At 48.1% G+C, this 25,960-nt stretch overlaps 1 protein-coding gene and 1 long non-coding RNA gene across 4 annotated transcripts in view; one reads left to right on the top strand and one right to left on the bottom strand.

Moving 5' to 3' along the window:
* The window catches only part of dapk1 (death-associated protein kinase 1), a 63,693-nt gene extending 39,870 nt beyond the window's left edge, over window positions 1-23,823 (bottom strand). The window contains exons 1-2 of one of the 3 annotated variants that reach the window (XM_076891217.1): window positions 23,656-23,823; window positions 22,870-23,055 (exon numbers count right to left, since the gene is read on the bottom strand). In XM_076891217.1, the coding sequence (XP_076747332.1) occupies window positions 22,870-22,931 (62 nt within the window). In that variant the 5' untranslated portion in view covers window positions 22,932-23,055; window positions 23,656-23,823. Of the gene's footprint in view, window positions 1-3,723; window positions 3,809-4,148; window positions 4,431-22,869; window positions 23,056-23,655 lie in introns of those variants that run through there. The other 2 variants (XM_076891219.1, XM_076891218.1) reach the window with 2 other exon arrangements.
* On the top strand, window positions 12,803-17,787 carry LOC143421540 (uncharacterized). Its single transcript, XR_013101222.1, has 3 exons — window positions 12,803-13,247; window positions 15,164-15,319; window positions 17,591-17,787. It is a non-coding gene; the product is annotated as an uncharacterized LOC143421540 (long non-coding RNA).
* Window positions 23,824-25,960: the final 2,137 nt, after the last annotated feature.

Here is a 25,960-nt window from a genome sequence, read left to right on the forward strand (position 1 = left end):
AATCACGGCTGAAGCTGAAATAGCAACGCAGGAATAAAGACAGCAGCGTGCACGGGTGCAGTCGGGTCATTTCTCGTGGCCTTGGTCTCTGATGCAGAACGCTCCCACATCTTTAATAAAAGACTTGTGCACAGAGTGCAGAGGCACACCTCCCTCCACCTTCCTCCACCTTCAGCAGCCCCTCGTAATCAGTTCAGGAACAGTGTGCAAAAAGCAGCACAGCTCTCAGCGTCAGCACCTCGTCCACAGAGCCGACAAACATCCAGACTTTAAACTCTTACTCTGAAACCAGACGTGCACCTCAACAATAATGAGCTGCGTGTCCTCGTTGGCGCGTCCGGCACAGATACTCTATGCAGTGTATCCAACCTGGGCCGATGAAAATGAGAAGATCTGTATGTTTTTTACCCATCACACATTAGAGGCGTGCGGTTGTTGTTCGATTATGTGATAAACACACAGGCTGGGATCATTTGGGAACGTTTTAACTGCTCTTATGTAGAAAAAGCCCATAAACCGACTATAAATCCGCCCAGAAATGTTTGATTTTTAAAAGGAATAAAAGATTTCGATGATAAATCCGTGGACGGTCACGCTAACCTGGGCCCTGGACGAGGAGGCTGATCGGAGCATGCTCAGTGACGCTGAGCTTCACAGTCGGCTTGTTATCGAAACACTGATGATGCTTTACAAAGTGAGTGACATCACAACCACCTCACCGACCGCTGGTGTGTAACTTTGTCTCCTGACATCGTGTAGTCGCCACGTAACAGATAATAAGCAGATTGTATCCTGTGGGAGAGGCGACAAACTCAAACTGAAGTTCCTCCGTCACCACATCTGCACAGATGTTTCCGCCCTTCAAGCCCGTCTTTATTATTTGCTGTTGACAGGCTGCAGCAAAGACAATGCTGCTGATCCCCGCACACGTTCCTGAAGGGCACACGTGAGCGCTTCGCCCAGATGTGGCGAGCCTGCGTGACATTTCGCTGTGACCATTATTGCATGTATCAACAACACAGAGGCTGTTATGGAAATCGCACCGTCGCGTTGCCACGCAGCGCTGTGGTTGATCAGACTGCTGACTCCTCTGCCACTCGACCAAAGCAGCGCCAGAAAAACCACTCGGGGAAGCAGGGACACTTGGCTGAGGGCTGTTCACGCCTCCTCACGGCCCCGGCAATCACGCAGCACTTAGTGTACCGAACACCCACGGAGGGAGGAAGAGTACAAGGGAGTAGGGGGTGAGAGAAAGAAGAGTGAGTGAAAATGAGAGAGCGCCACATTCTGCCTCTTTTTTTTATTTCCACAGCAAGATTTTCACACAGGCTTCCAACAGAGACGATGGCAAACGTCTCCTCGGCTCCGGCCAAAAAATGGGCAATAAAGTGAGAGTCATCCGACTCCCTGAGCCCTGCCGGCACAGAGTCGTCAGGAATCAGAGCAGTGATTCAGCTCTCTGCACATCCTCACTCCACAGTGTGACTGACCCAGTTCGTGTGAGACCGCCAGCTGCAGACGAGCTTGAAGGCAGCATCCGTGACCCCGATGTGACCCGTAACAGCCGCGGCTCTAAAGGGCCAATCGGCGGGGCCTGAAGCCAAGTGGGAAAATAATTGGAAAAACAACAAAACGCATTTGATTTTGGAAGTTTGCTGCCAACAAAAGACTCCATACCCCCTCCCTGTCTCTGTTCCACAAACACGAGCAGCAGCAGAGCGGCGCTGCTCCTCGTGCTGCCAGATTGCTGCTGCGCCGGCTGCATGCGGCTCGTGCAGCGTTCGGCATCGATCGGCTCGTTTGGTGGAGCTTCTCGCTCAGGAAGACTTCATCAGAGTTTAGATCCATTCAAAGAAAAGCACTGAACAAATATTCTTCACTATCAGTGAATTCAATCAATCCTGGTGATTCTGTGCAGTAAACGTGTTTTTAATCAAAGGCGAGCTCCATGCTGTCGCCCGAGGAGGAAGATCCCACAAACCAAAGGAGGCCTGCTCAAAACAGGCAGAGGCAAACTCCACAGTTACAAAAATTAGACAATTAAACACAGGCAACAACAACACACACAAAATTCAATTCAATTAAAATGACAACAATCTCACTGAAACAGTTGTGTGTTATGGAAACGGCCTCAAGGATCTTAGTTTGGATTTAAAGCATTTATAATGAAATGAACTCGTTTCCCAGTCGTTCTGCAGCCAAACACACAAAAACTCTTCTACCGAGTTCAGTTTGTGCAAATAAACAGAAAGCAAGAGAAACACGAGCAGCACGTTTCACTGCGAGCAGGCAACATGTGCAGGAGGGCAGCAATCCCAGCACTGCCTTATATATAAAACTGTAAATGAGAGCTCCTCTGATTGGCCAACGCGAGCCGTCCACCTGACGGTGTAACTCACAGGGTCAGTCAGGGCAGAAGGCATCAACTGCTCCAAGACATCGAGCAGAAGCATTCGTGTCTCCATCATCCAGAAATGTTGCAGCAACAAGTTGCTTCTTTGTATCAAAAGAAACATCAGATATGACCGAGTTCAAAGCTCAATAATAATCCGTCAGCATGCACGGATCCATGTTTGGATCAGTCACTGGTGAATGATTATTTCTGATAAATATGAATCATGTGAGGCTGAATTCATCTCAGTGTTGTGCTCTGTGACAGATTCACGTCTCTTCTGTTTACCACAGTGAAACAAACCAGTGGACAAACATTTCCTCAGAAACTGAACTGCACGCTTAAGAAGAGCGAACCGTCCTGTGACTGAAGAGGAAGAGAGAGCCGAGGACGAAGGCTTTCTCATGCTAGTACCACTCCCACTCAGCCTGACCTCACCCTGTTGTTGCTTCCACCTCTGTGACTGAGGCCTCGGCGCAGAAAGAAAGACATCAGGATGTGATCGCGTTCATATGGAAGTCAAGTGTTTCACACTGTAATAAGCGTCCGTGCACACACAGCTCCGGTCACCTGTCACGCACACGTGCACGTGCACGGCTGGAACAGCAGCAGCCGTCGGAACGTCTTCCTCAGACGTCTCGCCGCCGCCGGCTCGTGCAGCGGAAACGTGGAATCTGTGAAGTCGCGGGACCTGCTGCGAAAATCTCGTCGGGGATGAGAAGGAAAACACGGCTGACTTCCTGTTCCTGATTAAACACCATCTGTGCAGTTCTCGAGACTTTCTGTGACTCCTCAGAAATGAATATTAATTATTCATTTTCACTTCTCTGCTGAAAGTACGACAGGAAACGCGGCGCTGCGTCTGCATGAGGACCATCATCATGCTGTTTAAGAGAAGCACAAAGGGAAACAACTCCACACACAAACCAGCAGCACACTGGAAACTTCTCCACACAATAGAAAACACTTTGTGTGACATTTTGGAAGTGCTCTCATCCTGCCTGACAGGCCTCGCATCAAACAGCACACGAGGAGCACTGCTGAGTGTTACTGACGAGGCGCCGCGGCTACACCCATCATCAAACACACAGACTGTACACAAAAGACGGACGCTGCGACCATATTTAGGACTAAATGAGCCGCTAAGGCGAGAAGCCTCACCCAAGAACTGTGCAGATCCAACACAGACGCACATCAACTCATTTCTACGTCATACATGAATAAAATGTTCAAGTTTCTCTCAGTAAACCTGAAGCACAAACTTTTAAATGCTACATTTACAAAAACACAAAGTGGCGAGAGAGAGAATAAAGTCCACGCAACGAGACGACCTGCTGCGATTTCCTGCCAGGAGACACGAGCAGAGGCGCGTCTGCATTCAGCAGCCATGACCCTTAAAGCAGGGGTGGGGAACCCCAGGCCTCGAGGGCCGGTGTCCTGCAGGTTTCAGAGCTCACCCTGGGTCAGCACGCCTGAATCAGATGATTTGTTCGTTCCCAGTCCTCTGAAGAACTACAGGACATGTTGAGGAGGTCATTTAACATTTAAATCAACTGTGTTGATCGAGGACACGTCTCAAACCTGCAGGACACCGGCCCTCGAGGCTCAGTGGGGACTAACTCTCCTTTACAGTGCGCCTCTAGAGGCCACCAGAGGAACTGCAGTTTCCCTCAGTGGTTGCCATCTGAGCGAATATGAATATTTCTGAGCTTCGTGATACTGCATCAGCAAGAAACTGATATTTATTAATACTCACACACAAAGTAGCACCTTAAGCATAAAAGCTATCTGCAGGGTGTCGGGTTGCGCACCAACAAAGAGCTGCGGTGCGATCTAACAGCAGCTCTGCAGGATTGCTTCATGATGGGAGGGAGCCGAGCTGCAGGCGTATCTCCTCCCAGGTTGGGTAACACGCGGGGCAGACGCAGACTCAGGGAAGCACTGTAATTATAGCAACGATAATCATGTGACAGTCCTTAAAGAACAAAGAGCACGAGCAGGCACCAAACTCAGGTATGCACGAGGAGTTTCCTCCACAACCACAAACTATCCTCAGGCTCGAAGTTTTCTTCCACTCGCTCCTCACAAAGTAACACAACAGCAAGAGCGACGTAAGCTCGTTAGCATCAGCGTGTCTGCACTCCACACATGAATAAATTGTTGCACATGGCAATTAAACTTTCTACGAGGGGGAATTTCATTTGAATACATGAATTATTACTTCATAATTAATTTAAGGAAGCATGAGCGTGCTCTTTTAGCACACAGAGTAAACTGGTCTATGCTGCCATCAAAGGAGAAACTGAACATGTGCACAGTCACAGGGCAACGGCTGTGCTTATAACCTGGAGTCAGAAAGTACTACGACTGCAGGAACTTCCTAAATTAAATCCTAACTAATGAAAGTGTTCACGCTCTCCTGTTTCTGTGCACTTCCTCTGATGTTTCCTCTTTTGTCCTAAAGTGACAAAATTATGTAAGAGCTCGTTGAAACTCTCCTGTGGACACGTGAAAGTTTGCATCACATCTGTCTGCAAGCTAAGTGGAAATGACAGCGTGGCTAAAAAGGAGCACGAGGTAAACACCGACAGCTCGCCTGTGGGAATTAAACCCAAACTCTAACTTGTGTGTTTTTCCGCAGCTCTCCCCGTGTATGAAAGCGAGCCCACCCTTTGTTAACAACACCAGCTGCACACACACACAGACGAGGGGAAAATGGCAGCGGTTCAACTGAACCGTCTTCCCCTGGTGAGGAAAAGCAAACAAACAGGCTTTCCCTGCTAGACTCTGTGTTTAACCCGGAGCTACTTTAACGGAGGTCAAAGTGGCGGCTCCCTGCTGCATGATGACAGAGCCCTCGTGTTTACGTTGCTAGCAGAGCCTGGCAGAGTGAGGAAATCCTTCTCATCCTCCAGAGACGTGCAGGGAGAGCGCCGACGTGCACGGATGTTGCTGAGCACAGAGACGGGGCAGAAGTAACGAGCAGAGGAAAAACCCTTCCTGGGAATCGCTGACAAACAGAGGCAGGTTTTCAAGAGCACCTCCCCCGGCTCTCTGATAGTCTGCAGGATCAGATTGCTGAGCTCCCTTTGTTGTGCTTGAAGCACAGACAGGGCTTCCCACTTTTGGCCTACTTGTTTCACCAAAGCAGCTGGAAGGGAGGGGATGACGGAGAGGAGCTGGTCGGGAGCTCTTTGCATTACTCAACACTGCAGGAGGTTATCTGTGCTTAGATACGCAGCGTAGCTTTAGGTTGATACAGCAGGTCAGAGTGACAGGACTATCCCACCCAGGTTCACTACACGCAGTCACGCCTGTGGAACGTACACACGTGGACGATGAACAAGTAACCGAACTTGCGTCTTACACAGAGCTCAGTCTGTGAAGAGCATCAGTCCAGCCGAGGGAACAAAGACAATTTCATTTTGTGTCTGCGGCCTCTCAGCTCCTCCAATAACGTGCTCATTTACCGAGCGCGCGTCACATACAGGAAGTCTCTCCTGCCTCATGCTACAGCACCGCCGTTTATCTAGTTACAGTTTTACTCATTAAGCTCTTTGCTTGCTCTGTTCGCTTCACTGAACTGTTGTTGTTTGTCATGCTGTCCTTATTTCCTATTTTCTCAGAGCTTGCATCGAGTCTTTTGGCTGCTGCGACATCATTTTTCCAGCTTTCATATAATAATTTTTCCCAGTGGCGTTAATAATTACAGCCAACCTGTTACAGCAGCTCTTATTACAGCTTTGCCACGTTACAGAAAGATGTATGAGGAAGCTGAAGAGCGCACAAACAAGCAGCCCTGAGCCGTGGGGGCTCGAGTCCTGAGCGCACACCCGCCGCCGGCGCGATGTTGGATCGGCGCGACCTCGATGCTTAGTTAGAGGTCGCTGCTCTTGTCGGGAATTCGGCCTTGTCATGGTGAGGCAGCACCGGAATGAACAATGTTCAGTGGTAATGAGCAGCAGGAAGGCCTCGTACACACAAGTCGGTGAAGTGGGAGTGGGCAGGGAACGCGCTTCATGATAACAACGCAGCAGAGAGGAAGGGCGGCCGGTGCGTCTGGGTGAGAACACGCGGCCGCACATGTTTGCTACGTCGCTGTGTTTCGTCTCCTTCTGTTCTTATCTGTAATTGTTGTTACAGCGTGAACTCCCACGGGAACAACGGCCACGCCCGGGAGCAGAAGCAGCTGCCGCTCTTTACAGCACGATGTGAAAACGCACATGAAAGAAGGGAGAAGCTTAAAAGCTCTCAGCGCAGATCCACCGACCTCATGTTGGACCATGCGGGTCCAACATGTTGGACCATGCGGGTCCAACATGAGGTCATAAAGCAGGTTTGTGTGTCGGTGACCAAACCAAACCTGCAGGTGCCGATGCAGCTGCACAGCTGCAGCACTGCTGCTCCACAAACAGCTTGTCGTTGTAAGAACTGAAGCAGCGAGAGTCACAGAGACGGTCGGAGCTGCAGGACACTCAGCGAAGCAGCTGCTGGGAAGCTTTGGTAACATAAGGTGTCATCATCAGCGTTCAGCTGCTCGAGGAAAAGGAGAAACTACTCAGGACAGTAATGTTTAAGTACAGCCTGATGAAAACAGTTTATTAATTTAACGCCAACGTCGAGACGTCTGCATCAAACCAGAGGAGGAACTCAGCGACGGTTTAATGGAGCCAAAGCTGAGCAGTGACAGCGAGCTGCTACCACAGACTCACTGTGCTTTTCTTTATGGGCAGTTCAGTTACTTTCATGCCTCTGACTCTGAGGAAGTTCAGCTCTGACACTAATCAGTGAAGTTCTCTTTTACCAGTTAATCAAATATAAACACTTTTACTCGCTGTGAAGCAAAAACAAGGTTTAAGAAAGTGTTTCTGCTCATTTCATCACAGCTGCTCAGGTTAAAGCATCAGCAGCAGAGGAAGTACACGATGAAAGCTTCTGGGTTATTCCTGAGGTCCCTGCTGTTTTCACGAGTCCGAGAATCACGTCGGGATTTTGTCCGAATCTGAAGGAGATGGCCTCTACTCCAGATGCAATCCTCCTCCTGTTGGTGAAGCAGCTGCCACACGGGGCAACAACTCGCTAGCTGTGAATAGATGAACCTTTTACCAGCAGCTACTGTCAGGTCAGTGCAGGGAGAGTTAAGGACATGCAGGAATAAGAGGTAAATGCATCAGGAGAGAAAAGAGGGAAGTGAAGAAGGAATAAATCCTGGGAAGTCCCCCATGCAGCCGGAGCCTGGAGCACTTCAGCGTCACCTGATCCAGGCCCAACTATAAGCGTTTAAAATGTAAGGTCTTAAAAGCAGAGAGGGCGTCTGTCTGCTGAGTCCAGACTGGATCAGAGTCCACTGGAGAGGAGAAGGACAGCTGAAGACTCATGCAGGCTTCAGTCTGAGTGACAACATGATATTATCCCAACATCGCTGTGCAAGAAGCTGCAGGATGACAATAAAAAGCTCTGAGTCTCTAATTATGAGGTCCCTAACATGTGTTTGCATCTCCACAGGTTAACGTTCAGGTGTGGAAACTGATCTGTGACAATGTGATCAGCAGGTCAGAAACACACTGAGGCAGATCTGCATCAGCGCAGTTTTCTGATTGACACCGAACCTCAAATCACATGAACATTAAAACTACGCAGGCCTCATATAAACATGACAGGATTATTTTAGCAGCACAGGGTTGTGTTGGAAAGGAGCCTCCTCAGTGAGAACGAAGTGATAACAAGCTCACGGAAGTTCATGTTGTCAACGCAGGGTGTCTGGCACAGCTCGGGCTGACAGCAGCTGATGACACACACACACACACACACACACACACACACACACACACACACACACACACACACACACACACACACACACACACGTCTGCGTTCTCTGCTGGACAGCTGACTGTAACACGATCCTGCTGGCTTTCTGTTCTCAGAGATGAGAACAAATCTCGGTGTTATCTTCATACATCTGCATCTTTACTCCACATCATCAGGCTTTGTCCAAGCAGACACTTGTGTTTGTGTGGATGCCATTAGGTTCTGCAGAATAACCCGATGTGTAAGTGATTCCATGGCTGTCTGGGCTTGAAAAGGAAAGTAAGATGCTCAGCCTCCTAATCTTTGGCCCCAATCCAGCCATAAATCACAGCCAGGCTTGTGGGAGCAGAATTCAACGTATAAAGACATTTTAAGCCCTCAGTATAAACATACAGGGTAAAATAAAAGCCCTTCCTGCAGCAGAGCATCTGCACTGTGCAACGTGTTAACGCATCCTTTCCCCTGCTGTTACAGCACAGCTGCTAACAGGCAATCATCCCAACCCACCACCTCATGCATCTCCACCAGCAGGCTGACCAGGTCACATTACTCAGCTGCTCTCCCCCCACACTGAACAGATCCCAGCTGTTTGGACTGCAGTCAGTTAAGGTGGCAATGCTCTGAAAAGCTGCTGATAGTGGGAGAAGCCCCCCCCAGAACCTGCAGGAGATGGGAACTGGTCCTCGATGCTGGGACTGAAGAACACCAACGGGCTGCTGCTGGTTCAGGATGGTGGAGTTGGACTCGGTCCACAGGATAAGAAACCAAAAGGCTGCTCTGCCTCCTCTCCCACCAACACTACTCTGATAAACACTGAGAGTCTCGCTTCATTTGCCAAATAAATGATAGTTATAAGCAGCTTTTAATGCACAGACTGTGTTATTTAATCACTAACAACAGCACGGAACACAAGCTCAAACTAAGTGCGCATAAATAAACTCAAGCTTCAAAGATCACGTCTTCGTAACACAAACACAACGACGAGGTTTCTCTGAGACTTTAAACACAGAAGGACAAAGACCAGCGCGCTGTCCAACACTACACTGCACCTCTCCGTCACTACTGCGAGCCAGCTATTGATTGGCTCTGTGCACTACTACTGTGAAATCGGAGAGGGTGCTGAAAAGCTGAAAAGTGTTAAGTACAATGGCGGGCAGGCTGGAAGAGCTTCGGGAAGGCGCCCACGAGGCTTCTCTGTCACATGTGACGCGGGCGCACTCGGACCGACGGAGGACGACACATTCAGTAAGTGGGAAACAACGAGTGTGATCTCACCTCCCGCTCGCCGTCCTTCGCTGCAAACCCCACAGCAAACTTTGCTTTGTTGCTTTTTTCTTCATGTTGTTCATTTTTGTGCAGACTGCTCTGTTACGAGCAAGTCACAGCCTGAAGCCATCATCATCATCATCATCATCGTCCTTCATGAAACAGTAACTCAGACTTCAAATAGACGTAGTGTCTGTCTTTAGGCGTGCAGGCGTTACCAGCAGCTCTCGGCTTGCATCGTTTAAAAATGCAGCATCTTTCAGTTTAACGTCTTCTGGATTTCGAGCTGATGTGTTGGTGTGCTGAACAGACTAACAGCTGAAAACGCTGCTTTTCTTTAAACTGTGAACAGAGAGGGTTTGATGAGGAGCTTTTACTGTAACTGGAAAAAACTCAAACACATCAGTGAGGCGGTGCGCTTCACATCGATCGCTGCAAACACCTGAGATCAAACGTTTCCTGTAAAGACGGTGAAACAAAACATCTGAGTATAAACGGACGTCTGTCAGCCTTTACAAAGAAAACAGTCACAGCATGAGTGAAAGTCACACTATTGCATGTGTGTGTGTTTCTCCTGCATTAGTAATAAACTACTGTAGGATATAATGTGATAAATAAGGACAAAGGTCTTCACGATCATCATGTATGAGCTTATTTAAATGAACCTCCCAAAGCTGTTTTGGGTGATTGTGCTCGTCTCAACTTCATCATCCACTGATGGAGGCGGATCACTGAAAGAGATCCGAGGCCATTAAACACAGGTCTACGTTTCAGGTTCGATAATGGAGGCGTCTAATAAAAGGGAGCCGCTGTAACCTGGCACGAGGCTCGCTGCCCGTCAGCTCTGTGACAAAGCGGCTTTTATGCTGCCCGATCATTGGCTGATGGGATCGTTCATCAGCGAGGCCTGCCAGGGAGAGATAAAGCGAGGCGTGCTCGTCAAACCCTGGATAGGTGCGTGACCTGCACACTTTATATTTAACCTGATCCATTACAGCGCCCGGCAGCAGTTAAGACTCAAGTGTTGCTCTGCAGGTCGCGTTCAGTCCAGCATCTACGGTGAGCGGAATAAACAGTTTTATAGTTGATGCGTCCGCCCCGCTCAGACAGGCTTCCCCTCCTCCTGATGTAGGACACCAGCGTCGTCCTGTCATCACCCTGCATGAAGGCTGTGGTCACATGAGCAGTCATGACAGGACATCAGACCCTGTGCTGCGAGTTAGTCTGAGCGCTCTGGGAGACGTGCTTTCATAGAAGTGCATGCCCTCTAATGTAGAATGGAACAGACTAGATTAGTATAGAATAGTAAAGAGTTTAAGATTCGTGTGAAACTGTTAATCACATGATTTGATAACAAAACATATTTTACATGCAGGCCATGCACAAACCGTCAGATCGATCTGCTGCACCGGCAGCCTGGGCTTCCTGCAGCTAGCACCCACACGCCTGCACTCACTGGGGCTCCATGACAGTTTATGCCATCCACGTCCACGTCCACGTTTCCTGCCTCATAGTGCTGCAGGAGCACGCCGCTTCATTTACCTCTCACCTCGCAGGTTTTCAGACAGGTGCTGCTGTCAGTCAGAGCTGCAGCAGAACCGACATTTAAAAATGAAATCATGTGTTTAGCTGCCAGCATTTATGATGTAAACGAGTGCAGCCATCTTTAAACGTCAGGTTGACCAGTTACGAGCATCAGCAGTTCTATGCCGTCTCCGTGGACAGCGGCGGTTAGCTGTGAATGCATCCAGTGTGACAACTGTGTGTGTATACGACTCGAGCTGACAGCAGAGGAAGCTGTTCTGCTGCAGGAGGGTTTCTGCAAAGACGTGACGTGAATACCTGAAACTGCGGAGGGTTAGTAGCCCGCACTGTTTCCTGATGTTGACAGCTTTGGTCTTAGATGACATAAAATGTTTATTTTTTCCTTGGTACACTAATGTGTCATCTTCACCTTCTGTCTGTGTGCAGTTTCCAAGCGAGGACCCCGTCTGTGCGAATGCTCATCGTACAGTATGGCTATAAAAACACTGCTGTGTAAAGGTTTGTTCGTGTAATGTGAAATATATGACTGTGCCATCCTTTAATCAGCACTAAGAAACCGCGGCCAGCAGCTCCATCAGATGTTCAGCAGGTTTCTGGCTCACCTTCCAGGTAACGACCTCGACGCACTGAGTGGTTCGCTGCTCGCTGTCAAAGCTTCACACTGACGGACGCTCGGGGTGCTGAGCGACGGCACATTTTGCTTTTAAAATCAGAGATGAATATTTGATGGGGGTACAAATGGCTGCATCGGTGCCAAACTGCTGCACAGTGAGAGAAAACCAGCAGCGCATCAGAGGACACCAGCTCAGATTGAATCAGATCCCCCAGGAAGGTCTCCACAAAGGTTTGAACTCCTTCAAACACGACGACAAGAACACTTTCTCCAACAACAAACCCCTGAAAGACTCTGTGTCGTTTTTATTTTATCATATAAAGAGAAGGGAACTAACCGCCTTCGTTTTGGGCGATGCATCCCTTTAAACGTGCCTGCTCACTTCAATTAAAGCTTCTCTACTTAATTAAATTGTCTTTGGCTCACGGGGGATGGATGCAGTCCCAGCGCTCTGCAGGCCAGCCTGCGTCCACATTCACAACATCAGCCTGTTCCTGCTCAGCTCTCCACACTTCCTCTGCATCCGACGCTCGTTGGCTGCAAACATGCTGAAGGAAATAATAAGTAGAGACGACAACGCGCAGAAACAGTGAAGTGAAACCACAGACTGCTGACAGATGATAATCAGTTACTGCCCCTCCCAATCTGAACCTGGAGTGCCGCTCTCGTCGTCAGCTGATTTTACAGTAAGACCAGCTGAAACGTTACAGTCACAACCGTCAAAGGGTTTTTCTCAGCGACACACGGCTGCTGGTTCTCCTTTATACTGAACTCATCTTTAAATTAAAGCAGGCGTCCAGAGAGCAGCAACAAACAGATATAAAAACTACAAGTTTGCATAAACAGTGTGTAAGTGGCATCGTTATAGTTTGTACTTAATTTAATAAGCCAGCCTTGATGCAGATGCTACATCTCTGAATGATCAGCACAGTTTTACACTTTTGTTGGCGAGTTCGCAGCTTCACGTTATTTCTGTGGCTGTGCAGCTTCAGCGCTGATCATCTGAGATCTGATGCTGCGTGGTTTTTAAAACTGCTGTTAGTACGAGGGAATCAGGCCTGTGAGTGGAAGACTACACATTTCCACATACAATGAAACATACACTCCTCAATGTATCTGATTGGCTCTGCTTGCAAAGGTCACGGGTGTGCCGTGGCACATTCATCACACCAACACGATGCAGGAGCCGCAGGTTATCCTCCTTATAGACACCAGGTTAAAACAATCAGAGGCCAGTCGCTCTTTTTCACTCCGGTTCTGTTTCCACGGGCGGCTGAGTCTCAGCAGAAACACAAGAGATCAGACTGTAACTGCAGCACCTCTGCAGCTCAGAGGAGTCAGAGGACAAAGCGTCTGCAGCGGCCGCAGGCTCCGAGGCGTCAGCCTGAAAACTCCCGGCGAGGCCAGGCTTTTCATTAGCACGGAGCCAAGTGTGGGAGGCCGGCGTGGAGTGCTCCCGGCCCACTCTGCGGTAGTGTGGGCCACAAACTGCACCGGCAGAAAAAACATTACGCAACCGCCGCGCCATTGTGTACGGCGGAAGGGTAACCACGGCAACAGGACCGAGAGACTGAGGAACCGGCGCTGGTTGGAGGAAGGAAGGGTGCGGTATAATCCAGGGTGGGTGTAAACAGCGCGTGTGCGAGTGTTTGTGTTCAGATAAGCATTTTATCAGCAGTGTTTCTGACACCGGTGAAAGTTATTAAACGTCATTAACGCCCTGAGAGCGTCACTGCACCTCCGACAGGCCGCAGCATCGCTCCCCTCGGCTTTAAAGGCTCGACAGACATTAAAAACCAGTTTCAACGATCTTATAATAAGACTGTAAGAAGGAGCGCTGATACTGTGGACATGACCCAACCTTACCGTGGTTATCTCCCCGCGTGGTTAGTCTGTTATGCAAAGGTGCCCGCTGAGTCTCAGCGACGCATCCAGAAGCTGTTCAGCTGTAACAGCGATGAAACGATCGGTCTGATGTTTGACATCATGTTTCCAACAAACAGACTTCACCTGAGCAACACACCTGGATGTAACATGACCCACTTTAGCATTTCTAAAATAAGATGTTATTTGTCTGCAGTCAGTATGAAAGCTCTTATTCTGAAAGTGCACCCGCTCGTGGCTGCAGCAGAGGAGACGCAGCTGATTGCAATACTTCATCATTTATATGTCACAACACACTCGGGGACTTAAATATTTGCAGGAGAGCACAAAACGGTATTGTGTAGCAGGTGTCGCACACCTGTATGTGTGTGTGTACGGGCCACGCCACCTCTCCATCAGCACACACACAAACGCGTTTTCAAACTCAGTGAGGACATCTCATTGACATAAGGCTTTCTCTGGCCCCGTACCATCAAAAATCACATTCTGAGCCTCTTAAAGGCCTTTAAACTTCAAATTTTGTACTTCACAAAGATATGAACACACACACAGAGGATCAGTGAGGGCTTTTAAAGTGACTACATTGGCCTGGTGGTGAGCACTTTTGCCTAACAGATAAAAGATCGGTGGTTCGAGACCAGAAGCAGACTCAAATCCCTGTGAGCGTTCACATTACGACTGCTAACTTTCTGCTCAACAGCCTGTTTCCTCCACTCAGCTGTTTCCCAGCCTGGCAGCCAGGTGTGACTCAGGGGGAGGAGTCTCATTCAGACAACTGCAGGTTCAAGGAACTAATAATGTCTCCTCTGATGGAGAGATAACTGACAGAAAGCTAAATGAGAGGCAGGCAGTGTTTGCCCTCGTCTGCAGCCAGAGTGAAAGGACATTCAAGTGTGGCAGGAATGTCAGTCACCTCCCCCAGGCCCAAGCTTTCCACGGCACAAACAATGGAGACATTGTGCTTAAAGGTAAAGAGGAGAGGTGAAAGGTTTCCTTTGCCATCTTCACACTTGTTACGACCAACAGCCTCCAGGACCTTCAAAGATTTCAGACGCTGCAGAGACACAATAACAGACTCCTGCTCTGATCCAGCTGTAACTCTGAGAGGACTGAATGCCAGCAAGCAGAGATAATCATCCTGGAAGAATCCTCGCAGCCACACTGATGTGTACAAACACCCAGAGATAAGTAGAAAAACAATGAAAAAAACCAGGTGAAACAGTGGAGAGAGCTGATGAACTGTGAAGTTCTCAAAACAATAAATCATCATGAATCAATCATGAAGGTTTCTTTCAAAGCACCAACGTTGATGGTCAAACAGGCGCACGCATCTCAAACTGGTCACCAGCATCAGTCGTGTTATTAACCTCTGTCTCTCTTCCACAGCATGTCTTTATCCTGTCTTCCTTCTCTCACCCCAGCCAATCACAGCAGATGGCCCCGCCCCTTCCTGAGCCTGGTTCTTCCTGTTAAAAGGGAGTTTTTCCTTCCCACTGTCGCCAAAGTGCTGCTCACAGGGGGTCACATGTTTTTCTCTGTACTTATTATTGTAGGGTCGACCTTACAATATAAAGCACCTTGAGGCCGTTGTGATTTGGTGCTGTGTAAATAAATTGAATTCATAACTAATCAAACATGTTTAATGTTTACAGAAATATGAACGTTTAAGCCCATATTGTACAATCGACACGTGACTTCATCTGCAGGCTGTAAACACCGACGAGTCGCTGGAACAGCCCCGTCCGCCCGGCTCGATCGATCGTCACGTCTGATGGTCTGACAATCACGACGAGTCTGTGGGGCTGCTGGTGCGTTTATAGGCTGAGTATGAGCGAAAGCTTCTGGTACTAAGAATCAAAAATGCTCATTTATTCAGCGTGTTAGAGATGTGTGTTTACAGGGTGGCTGTAGCTCAGGTGGTAGAGCAGGTCATCTACTGATCGGAAGGTCGGTGGTTCGATTCCTGGCTTCCCCTAGTCTGCATGCCAAATATCCTTGGGCAAGATACTAACCCGAAATTGCTCAACGATGCATTCATCGGAGTATGAATGTGTGTGAATGTCAGTTAGAAAGCACCTAGGAAAAATGTGCTTGTGCGAATGGGTGTGAATGGGTGAATGCACAAGTTGTGTAAAGCGCTTTGAGTGCTCAGAAGAGTGGAAAAGCGCTATATAAGAACCAGTCCATTACCATTTACAGAGGCGATGAGTTACCTGTCTGCTGTGGGTACTAATGCCTGCATTTGTTAAAGAAAAACACGACAAACTTTATTTAGCACTGTATGTAAATTAAGGGAAGTGCTGGACTCCTGCACAGTCCACCGAGGAGACGGCAGCAGGGGGAGGGCCTTCTCTCTGCCTGCTTTTTCAAACAGGGCCCCGCATGTCTGACGAAACTGACATTCAGCAAGTTTCGAGCCGGTTAACTCCGCCGTGACTCAGGGGAAATCAGCAGGCGCAGACTGGTTTTGTAGGTTGAGCAGAGACGCTCTGAGCTGATGTGACCTCACCTCTGACTTTGTCAGCATTAATTAAAAGTTCATTTTGAAAGCTCCTGCTCGTTTCCCTCCTTATCTCACGAGTCCAACTAAAAACACGCAGCTGAAAACGTCTGTCAGGAGGATCTGTGAAGGTCAGAAGAACTCCTGTTAATGTGAGGAACAAGAACGCAACTCGGACCAAATAACTGACAGAGAGCGAGGCTGCATGTTCTCTGATCAACACTGAGGTTTGACATCACATCAGCGCCGCAGCCCAAACGAGGCTTTACCTAAAACACTGTTTACAATAGTTATACTTTAAGCCCTCAGAATATTTTTCCAACAGTGAAACTTAATCCGCTCAAGGATTAATGAGATTTTACTCGTAGTGTTTCAAACGATCCTTCATGTAAGCCCACACAGGACGCAGAGACGAGTTGGACGTGTAGTTGAGTCCAAATGAGCATCTTTCTCGGCTCACAGGTTCAGCGTCCGTGAATGTTTCTTTGCATCAACCCAACGTTGGTGTGATTGTTTGTTTGTGCCCACTCGGGTTTGTCTGCTCTCTGCACACTGACCCGATACTGAAAGCAGCATCTGCAGACCTCCGTGGTCTGGTGCTGCTTTCATCGCAGCCTTTGATTGGCCCTCACTGTCACGAGTGGGCGAGCATGTGTGAAAAGGAGACAGATATTCCAAGGAACGAGACGAGGAGTTACGCAGCGATATCAGTTCAAGAGAACGTGAAACGAAAGCTTCCAAGTGCACGTTTTCATTAGTTTGGAGTCGTTTATGTGCCGAGAGAAGAAGGCTGCGTGGCGTTCGTCTAAGTGCAGTCGTCACATTCGTTCACAGCAGGAGGAAAACCTGCGTTAGAGTTTAAGCTTGGAACGTTGCAGAAGACGAGAGACAGAAACGGGAGAAGTTGTCTTCCTCCACCGTTTACCACCCCTCGGTTTCCACGCTCCACCGCCTGCACGTCTCTCCTAATTGACCGCAAAGGGTTGTAGCTCGTCCCACGTGCGCTCCAACACACACTCAGCTTCACGCACAGCGCCGCTCCCTGCCATTCACCTGCTACCACAGCAGGCAGGAATCCAATCATCCCGCCCTGACTGCAGAGATTAATTGAAAATAATTGAGGCTAATCCAAGTGAGTCCGATTTCAATGTGAGTCTAAGTGCAGCAATAACAGACTAAAGTCAGCCTCAGAGTCCTGATCAACTCTTCTCACAGCTGACTCGTCTTGTTTACGTTTTTCCCACCTCGTCTGTCTTTAATGATAATCTCGAGGCCGCAGGAACATTAGATGCTCCTCTGACTCACGTACTACTTATTACTCCTGCTAATGTTGGCAGGCTGAAGCTCAGGGTGTGCGTGCACTCAATGACTGAATGTAAATACATACAGCGAAGCAGCAGATACACAAACAAGAGTCGGGATGTTTTCCTCTGATCAGGATTTATGACCAGCATCTACATGACTCCCAGTTTGGCCCTTTGACCTGGTTATTGAGGCTTGGTTTCCAGTTACCACCAATCTTCTGATAAGCTGGAACATATGGACTGAAACGTGGTTATTTTACCTCCTCACATTGCAGGATCAGAGGGGGCTGACTGCTCGGCCTCTGCTGCTGCAGCCTAAAGCTTCCTCAACAGATCGACTAACAGCTCGTCCAACCTGCCCGACGGCGAGCACCGAGCACGGGGATAAAAGCAGCGCACACGGTCCTGAAATGGTTTTAAAAGAGTCCTTTTAAATCACTCTAAAGATTTGTTTTATTACACAATAAACTAATATAACAACAAATTTTAAAATTGCATTAATTCTATTAATATTTCTATATTTTATTTACTCATTTAATGATCCAGGGATACGTCAATAATAAAAGACGCCTGATCAGAAAAACCCCTGAAATCTGGGAGGATTAATGGCTGTATCCCACAGCAGCCTCTCTCAGTGCTCTGTGACACGTACTAATATCACGATCAGAGAAACGTGCAGTTGGACAGATGATGCTAAATGTGGGCAACGAAGAAACGCTGAAAGGATTTCTCACTCAGACTGAGGCTGAACTCTGTCAGCATGAGATCGGCTGCAAATCACTTCTTACACAGAGCCTCTGAATATTCAGCGAGGACTAAGAGAACACGTTCGTCGTGTTGTTATCCTGATAGCTCGTCTGTGGCCAGTTTGGACAAACTGCAAACAGAGCAGCTCAGTGCGGCTCGAAAAACTTTTCCATCTGGCTTCACTGAGCGCGTGCATCTTTATGACGGCAGAATCAACGACGTGGAGGATGCTGAGTCCTCTGACTTTGGTGTGGCGGTCAGATACATAGATGTGACAGCGAGATGCATCCAGGCAGCGACCACAGTTCAGAGAGACGACACAGACACGCAGCTTCCTGCGAGGCTTCCAAAATGCAAATGATGAGATGGCACAGCAATAAAAACACAAAGTGCAGACGTTACAACAGCATCAGTGCTGCCTCTCTCTGCCTTCATGCAGCGGGCTGGCTGTGATGGAGCTTTGACGGGCGGTGCTCTCGTCTTTGTTCACACCCACAGTCACTGATGGATTTAATGCAGAGCAGGCGTCAGCAGACGAGCGGCCCTGTGCTCATTTTCAAAAGTCCTCCACTTTAAGGTTTTTATAAACCTATTGTGTTGGACAGTCACACCAAAGTATGCAACGACCACACTGGAGCTAATGTAGTGCTGCAGCACAGTAGTCCTGATAGGACCGCACTGCCGCTCCCTGGGATCCAGGGGGAGGACGGGGGGGGGGAGGGTGGCTGAGTGACAGGCTTCATCAAGGCCACTCCTGCTTCCCAGACTGCCCCTCCACCCAACAGAATAACCAAGGGTGGTGGTGGGGGGTAAATGTAGGTCAGTAGCTGGTTGGGGCTGATTCCTGCTGCTGACTGTCTGGAGCAGATTTACTGTCGGTGTCCTCCATAAACAATAAATGAAGAAAATATTTGTTCAGGGACTCCGGGACACAGGATCCTGGGTGGATTCTTCAAATAATCCTGTTTTGTGTTCACAGCGATTCGTCTTTGGGGAGTTTTTCCTGATGAAGCCCAAACGCAGCCTCAGTTTAAAGCTTCTACCTTCATTTGCATTGCAGAATCTTTTTAGAGCTACAGCCTCCCCTCCTCCTCTACACACACACACACACACACACACACACACACACACACACAATAGGAGGGCTAACTGGTAGAGAGCCACACAGCGGTCAGCAGAGCCCTGCAAAAATATGCAAAGTGTAAAACTGCCACGTGGACCCGATGAAAAGCACACAGCAAATGGATTCCACAGTGGGAGTGGGCTCGTGTCATTTTTCTCTCTCAATCAGGAAAGAAAGGCTGAGTCAGCGTATCTCTGAACACGTGACAGCCCTGAATCTCCCACTGCAAAAGAAATAAATGAATCCAAAAAATAAGGAAAGCAGAACTGGACTCACATGACCGGAGTGCAAGCTGCGCCCGTTTCTTCACGCAGGCCTGCTGCATGCAGCATGACCGCATGCTCTGCTCAGACCTACAGAGGTTTACTGTTATTCTAGAGCAGTACTGGCATCCACTCAGAGATCAGATATCAGCCGGCCAGCACTGACGGTGATTTCCCATCTGTCTCTGGAGTCGTGCATCATCTCCAGCTTTCTCCCTGCGTAGGTCAGAGCTGCATTTCATTCAGCTGCCTCTCCAGCGGGTCTCACCCTGCAGTCGGAGCCTTCTAGTTTGGAGATTTCTAACAACCACCTGCAGCAGGTGGATAACTGGTTCAAGTCCTGCTGCACTGGGCTCACTGAGGACCAGCCCAAGGAGGTGCAGCTGAAGTCCATCGACGAGGCGAGGAACTCCCTGCATGGACAGCTGATTGTATTATGTGTCATAAAGCACCTGCTAACTGAGGCCTCTGCAGAGGAGCACCACACAAACACCGTTGCTTAATCGTTTAATTAAGAAAACACACGCGCCGGCTGTCACGCACGACCCATAATGCACTGCAGAGGCACTGATAATGGAAGCAATTACAGCTTTTTCTATTTCTGCTGATCTAACTGGAGGAACTAAAAGGTTTGATGGGGTAAAAAAAGCCCTGCAGCGACAGAAGCTCTGAGCCTGAATGCTTGTGTCTGTGCAGTCTAACATCCACACACACACACACACACACACACACACACACACACACACACACACACACACACACACACACACACACACACACACACACACACACCATTAAAGCACTGCAGCGGTGCTTCACCCGACACTTGAGCATCACACTGAGGAGGCGTCAAACAACAGACCCTTTGAGATGCTGGCAAACTACGACATCTTCAACAATCTGAGGCGTGAAGTGAGACTTTTCTGTGAAGCAGTTACAGAGACCAGCTGAGCACAGATGTGGTCAACATCTGTCAGGAGGCCTTTAAACTAAACTCCATGCTGCACTTTTGTTTTTGGGGAAAACTCAAAGGGATGAATTTGATGCACTTGTGCAAACACATCACACTTTTTAAAGCGCAGCTCTGGAAGCAACAACTTGTTGCTTTGCCTGGATCTTCAACGGCTGACCTGCAGTTTCACAATCGTTTCTCTGACTGACACTTTATTAGGCGCGTCTAATATTTCCAGTTTTCCAGGTTTTGTTCTGGAAGGCTCCAAAAACTGGGCGAGCAATGGCCCACCGATCACAGAGGTGATACAAATCAAGATGAAGCAGCGATTCTGAGCAGAGCTTCAGCAATAATGCAACATTTACAGACAGCATTATATAAGATCGCACTGCTAACATGTATGCTTTGGCTTTGTTCCTGCGTGCTCGCTGCGCGTAGATGCTCATGCATGATGCTCGGCTTCACCGGGCATCAGGTCCTCCATGCATAAGCAGGCAGTGTCGGTGTCAGTGACAGGATAGACTCACCGCTTGGGCGAATTCCCATTTTGCCAAACTGAATGGGCCTTAATCCAAGTGCAGCCAGCGGCAGGCCTGGAGTACAGTCGGATCAAAAGCCCTCAGTCTGCAGGCATGTTGGGCTTTACAGTGAAAGACTCAGCAGCTTTCATCATTAACAGACTCTGGTTTATGCTAAAGTTCATCCAATACTAACACAAATATATAACGACTGCACAGTCACTGGAGTTTCTGCATTTTCACCCAGAACCTCTGATTTCTTCTGTGCAGCTCGTCTGTTTGTACAGTACAAGTGCTCCAATTCAGACAGCGAGCACGCTTAGCTGCACAGAAATGTCTCCGTTTGCCTCGTTTCAACACACGTGGGCTGCTAATGCAGAGGTGTCAGGCCCAGTTTGGGAGTGATCAGTGCGCCCGAGTCTTACATAAGACCACCTGTGTGCAGCATCTATGGGAAAGATCTGCTCATTAAAACGTGACGCGGCAGCAAGGAGACGCCTGAGGACGCTGCAGGACGTCACCGGACTCAGATACGTCAGATTCTGAGTGACTGATGAGAGAAGTAACACAAGCCTCACGCATAAGAGACGCAGCAGAAACAAGAACAAGTCTAGTTCCAGCTGCACACATGGTGCTTGCCTCTTTGTGCCCATGCAAAATAAGTTTCCCACAGACACACTCATTTCTGAGTCCTTGCTGCTGGAGCGCTCTCCAACAAACAGCATGCATAAATGACAGGACTGACGACACGAGCAAATATTTTCTATCCCAACACTGCAGGTGTTGGAATATTTAGGATGATTTAATAATGATGGCGGATGACGTGATATCAGCTCCCTGTTCTCCCCATCCTTCCTCAACAGAGAGCGGATCCCAGCGTTGGAGCAACAGCCAATCGAGACGATCACGCTGGCGTAGCCGTCTACTTTACCTCAGCCAGAAACTCAATCCCATCACACACAGCTCCCCGATCGTCTCTGTTGCTACAGCAGCTGCAGCCGCGCAGGCTTTCCTCAGAGAGGAAGGTGAACACGACACACAATCAGCAACGCCACAAAGGCCGAGGAGCAGAAAACAGCTGGCTGGTTACTACCAACGTTTCATAACCACAAACTCAGAGACCCACTTCCACAACTGTGACTCTCACATCTGGGAGCTGGAACGCATCATTTCTGCCTTTATTATTACGTAATGACATTTTTTTACCGAATCAGCAATAAAGTCACAGTGAAAACAGGAAAATCTGCTTTCACTTAAACTAACTTATGATTAAAAAACAACATTTGTGAAGCTGTTCGATTAACCAAAACCTGGATTTGGTTAAAATGAAGGCTTAAGAACATCCAGATCAACTGTGCTGCTGCTGCACGTCCTCGTTCTTCTCCAACAGCCCAAACAAACTCACTCCCTGACTGGTTTTGTCAGCTCAGCTCGAGCAAAGATGACGGCACGAGAGATTTTCGATGAGGAAGGTAAAGCCAGGTCAGCAGTTTGCTCCAGTCAACAAACACGTTATGTTTGGAATCATCTGCCACATTCGAGCCGCCCTGCAAACCAAACTCAGGTCCAGCTCTGTCACAGTGCTTCATACACAGTCAGCTTCTTCACCCTGATCATCAGCATCCACCTCTGACCAATCACACACGGAGTGACAGCCAGGATGGACACCTTCTCCCTGCAAAGATCTACATCAGCCTCCTGCAAGAAAGCCCAGGAAGACACAGCAACTCTTCATCACTGATGTCACTGCATTAATCACAGCTTATCACACTCACTCACTCACAGTGGGGGGGTTCAGACACGCGTGGACCACAGCTCTGCACATGTGGGCTAAATAAACTTTGAAACATTTATTATCGACATGAAAAACAGGTCTTTTCCCAGCACCCCCGCCCCGGGCACAGAAACGGGAAGTTGATGCGCATTAGAAATCAGCTCGGTGTGGACTCACCTCCCCAGCTCGTCCCCGATGTCATAAAATTCCTCCACATTTTCCGGGTTGAAAACAGTCATGTTGTCCAGGCACTTCTTCCCCCGACCACAGGCGCGTCACACCGGCTCTTCACAGCCACACCATCCCTACCAGCAGCCTCCGGTCTGGGCAGGGTAACGGCCACCGATCCTCCTCATGCTCGGGCTTCCACACGGAGATCAACAGGAGGGCAGAAGAAACGAGAGCATTAGATTATGAAACCGTGCGGCTGCGGGGGAAGGTGGGCGTGCGGTCAACAGAAGGGGCCCAAAGTGACGGAGCGGTGAACCTGCAGCCCCGGCGACGTCACGACCCCCGGAGCTGCCCTGGCCGCTCTGCCCCCGGACTCCCGGCTCAGTTATCTGGCTGCCAGTTTTAAGATAATAATAATAACGCATGCGTGTGTGTGTCGCCACAGGCCGGAGAGGAATGCAAATAACCCCCGTGTGGACGCTTGGTGTAGCCATGGGAAACACGCTAACCTCCTCCTGCGGCTGCTGCTTTCAGCCCGGGGAGGAAAATGACTGCTGAGCAAAGTCAGAATAACGAGCCGCACAGGTGTCTGACCCGGTTTAACCGTGCGTGCCAAAGTGCCCCCCAAAAAACAACTACTTTAACCACCAGCCCCCTCAGCTCCCCCCGCAGTAACTGCACGGCTCGCCCCGGTAACGTTTTATTCCTCCGGAGTCTGAGACATGAACCTTAGCTGGAAAGATTTCTCACCGGGAAACGGGGGGTTTCCAGATTACTCCGTGGAGGTCTTACCGTGTGCCGGTGGGGGTCCCGCTGCCTGACGAAGCCGAGTTTTCATGCGGTTAGTGGGAGGCTGTGATCCAGGTTCGGCTCACGGAAGACAAAATGCTGCTTTGAACGGGAGAAATCAACGTTAACAATGTGAGGCAGGCTGGTCCTGGTGCTGCGTTCACGGGCTGGGGTTAAATAGGAGATCGGAGACTTGGAGCGACCGGAGGACACGCTGTGTGTATTTCACGTGTTACCGTTAAACGAACAACGATGACGTCAACAGATCAAAGGATAAATCTAAATAGTGATTTTACTAAACGTCACTATAATCGGCGGGTGTTTGTCATCCGAATTTTTAGTAAAACGAAGCTGAGATGTCCGAGTTTCTACGTGTCGTGAAGGCAGCGTGGGTGTGTGAGCTCCTTCAGTCGCAGGAGGGCAGCAAACCTTCACTTTGAATCACAGAAGCTGAGAATTTGTGCAAAAATACGTTTTTATGTAATTCAGACGTTTTATGTTAATCTGTTTATTTTATTCCCTGTTTTTTTTTTCATTTTTAGAGTAAAAGTAGCAAAATCCAGACTTTTTGTCATTATTGCAATGAATTAACATCTGTCAGCAGTTATTTATTTAGATAAAATAAATATTTAATAACAATTGAGGATTACAAAGCTGTTATTAGACATCTACAAAAATAAAATGTTTACTTATTTTATTGTTTTTCCTCACTTCAAGTCTTTTTACAATTAAAGAGCGAATAGTTATGCCTGCATGTGTCTGTAATGCAGCACTGAAAAGGAATCAGTAGTTAAAGCATGCAAACTGTATCAGGCAGAACTACATTTCTCTAAAAAGCACATGACACATCTGTCAGCTGGTTCAAAATCATGATATTTGTTGTTATTATGGTGAAATAATATTTTTATAGAGTGGAAACCAAAACATCAGCACTCAGGGAGCATGGACGGCACAAGTTTGTTTCCAGCACCATCGAAAGATTTTAAAAGAGGTCTGTACCTCCAGTCAAGCCGTGGCCTGATGCTGATGAGCTCCTTTTCACTGCGTTCTGATGAATCATCATCACACGAGACATAGAAAACAGTTTTCTGCTGGAAGACTAAAGACTGAGGATTGATAAAGTCTCTGGTGAGTGGATCAAAGTGTCCTCTGGGTGCAGCTGAGGACGTTAACAGAGACGTGACTGCTGACAGAGAAACTCAAATCTTACAAGGTTTGAATGTTTCTAACACTGTCTGATGACTTCAATGTTTTATTAAATTTGAATGATTTTCTATGTGGTGTCAGACATCTGGACAGACGATACACTGCACATACTGCTCCTTGTGCTTTCTAAATAGCTTCTGGGGTTTGTGAATGCAGACTGAGAAAGAACTGTTGGTTTAACTGCAGCTGCATTTGAAACCAACAATGTATTTATGTTTATTTAAGAGAGAGAAGAATAAACATGACCAGTATCTAAAGTAAAATGCAATATGAGATTAAAAAGATGATATTTATCTGTCAGTCTGTGAAGAAAGTTCTAAACACTGTAGCATGAACCTGATTTTGGTGTTTTTCAGTAAAAAACTTCTCTTAAAGATGTGATGTATAAGAATAAATGAATAACTCACTAATTGCTCCTGCACACAGGGTAAAAAGGCAGTTTACAGTCTGGATGATCAACAAGGGAACAAACTTTATACATTAAAGTCTCTGTTGACCTTTCCCTCTCTGGGCGTCTTCATGCCTGATCCATAGTTTACATGTTCAACCAAAGCAGATGTTTACAGCTGATCACAGCTGCAGGTCTTTTCTCAGCAGCTGATCTTCATATATAGATTTAAAAAGCTAATATTTAAAAATATTATTTATTTATTTTTAGTCAAACATCTCAACCAAATAAACTGGGAGATGATTAAAGCAGCAGAGGAACGTTTGGGCTGAAAAGAGGAAAATTAAACGACTCCTGTTGTCACAGGTTGCAGCCAGAGGGACAGATGAAGAGTTTTGAAGAAGATGATGTCGTCGGTGCACCGAATGGTTGGATTGGATTATCAGCCAGTATTAAACAGATTACCGCCCTCAGAGGAAACAAAGTCTGCTGACTTCGTTTATCTTTTGGCTTTTCTTTTGTTTAACCAGCAGCTTTTCCACCTCTTACATTTCCATCAGCTCCTATTAACACCAGAATAACAGTGATGTGACAGCTTAAGCCCCAAAATATTCATTTCATATTCTGGTCATTTATAGTAAGAGCAGGAGAGGCTGCAGAGCCGATCCTGGTGTTCTTTCATTCTTCTGAAAGATTGTGTGTCATTTTAAAATA

Source organism: Maylandia zebra, linkage group LG12 (assembly GCF_041146795.1).
Source record: "Maylandia zebra isolate NMK-2024a linkage group LG12, Mzebra_GT3a, whole genome shotgun sequence".
Taxonomy (NCBI): domain Eukaryota; kingdom Metazoa; phylum Chordata; class Actinopteri; order Cichliformes; family Cichlidae; genus Maylandia; species Maylandia zebra.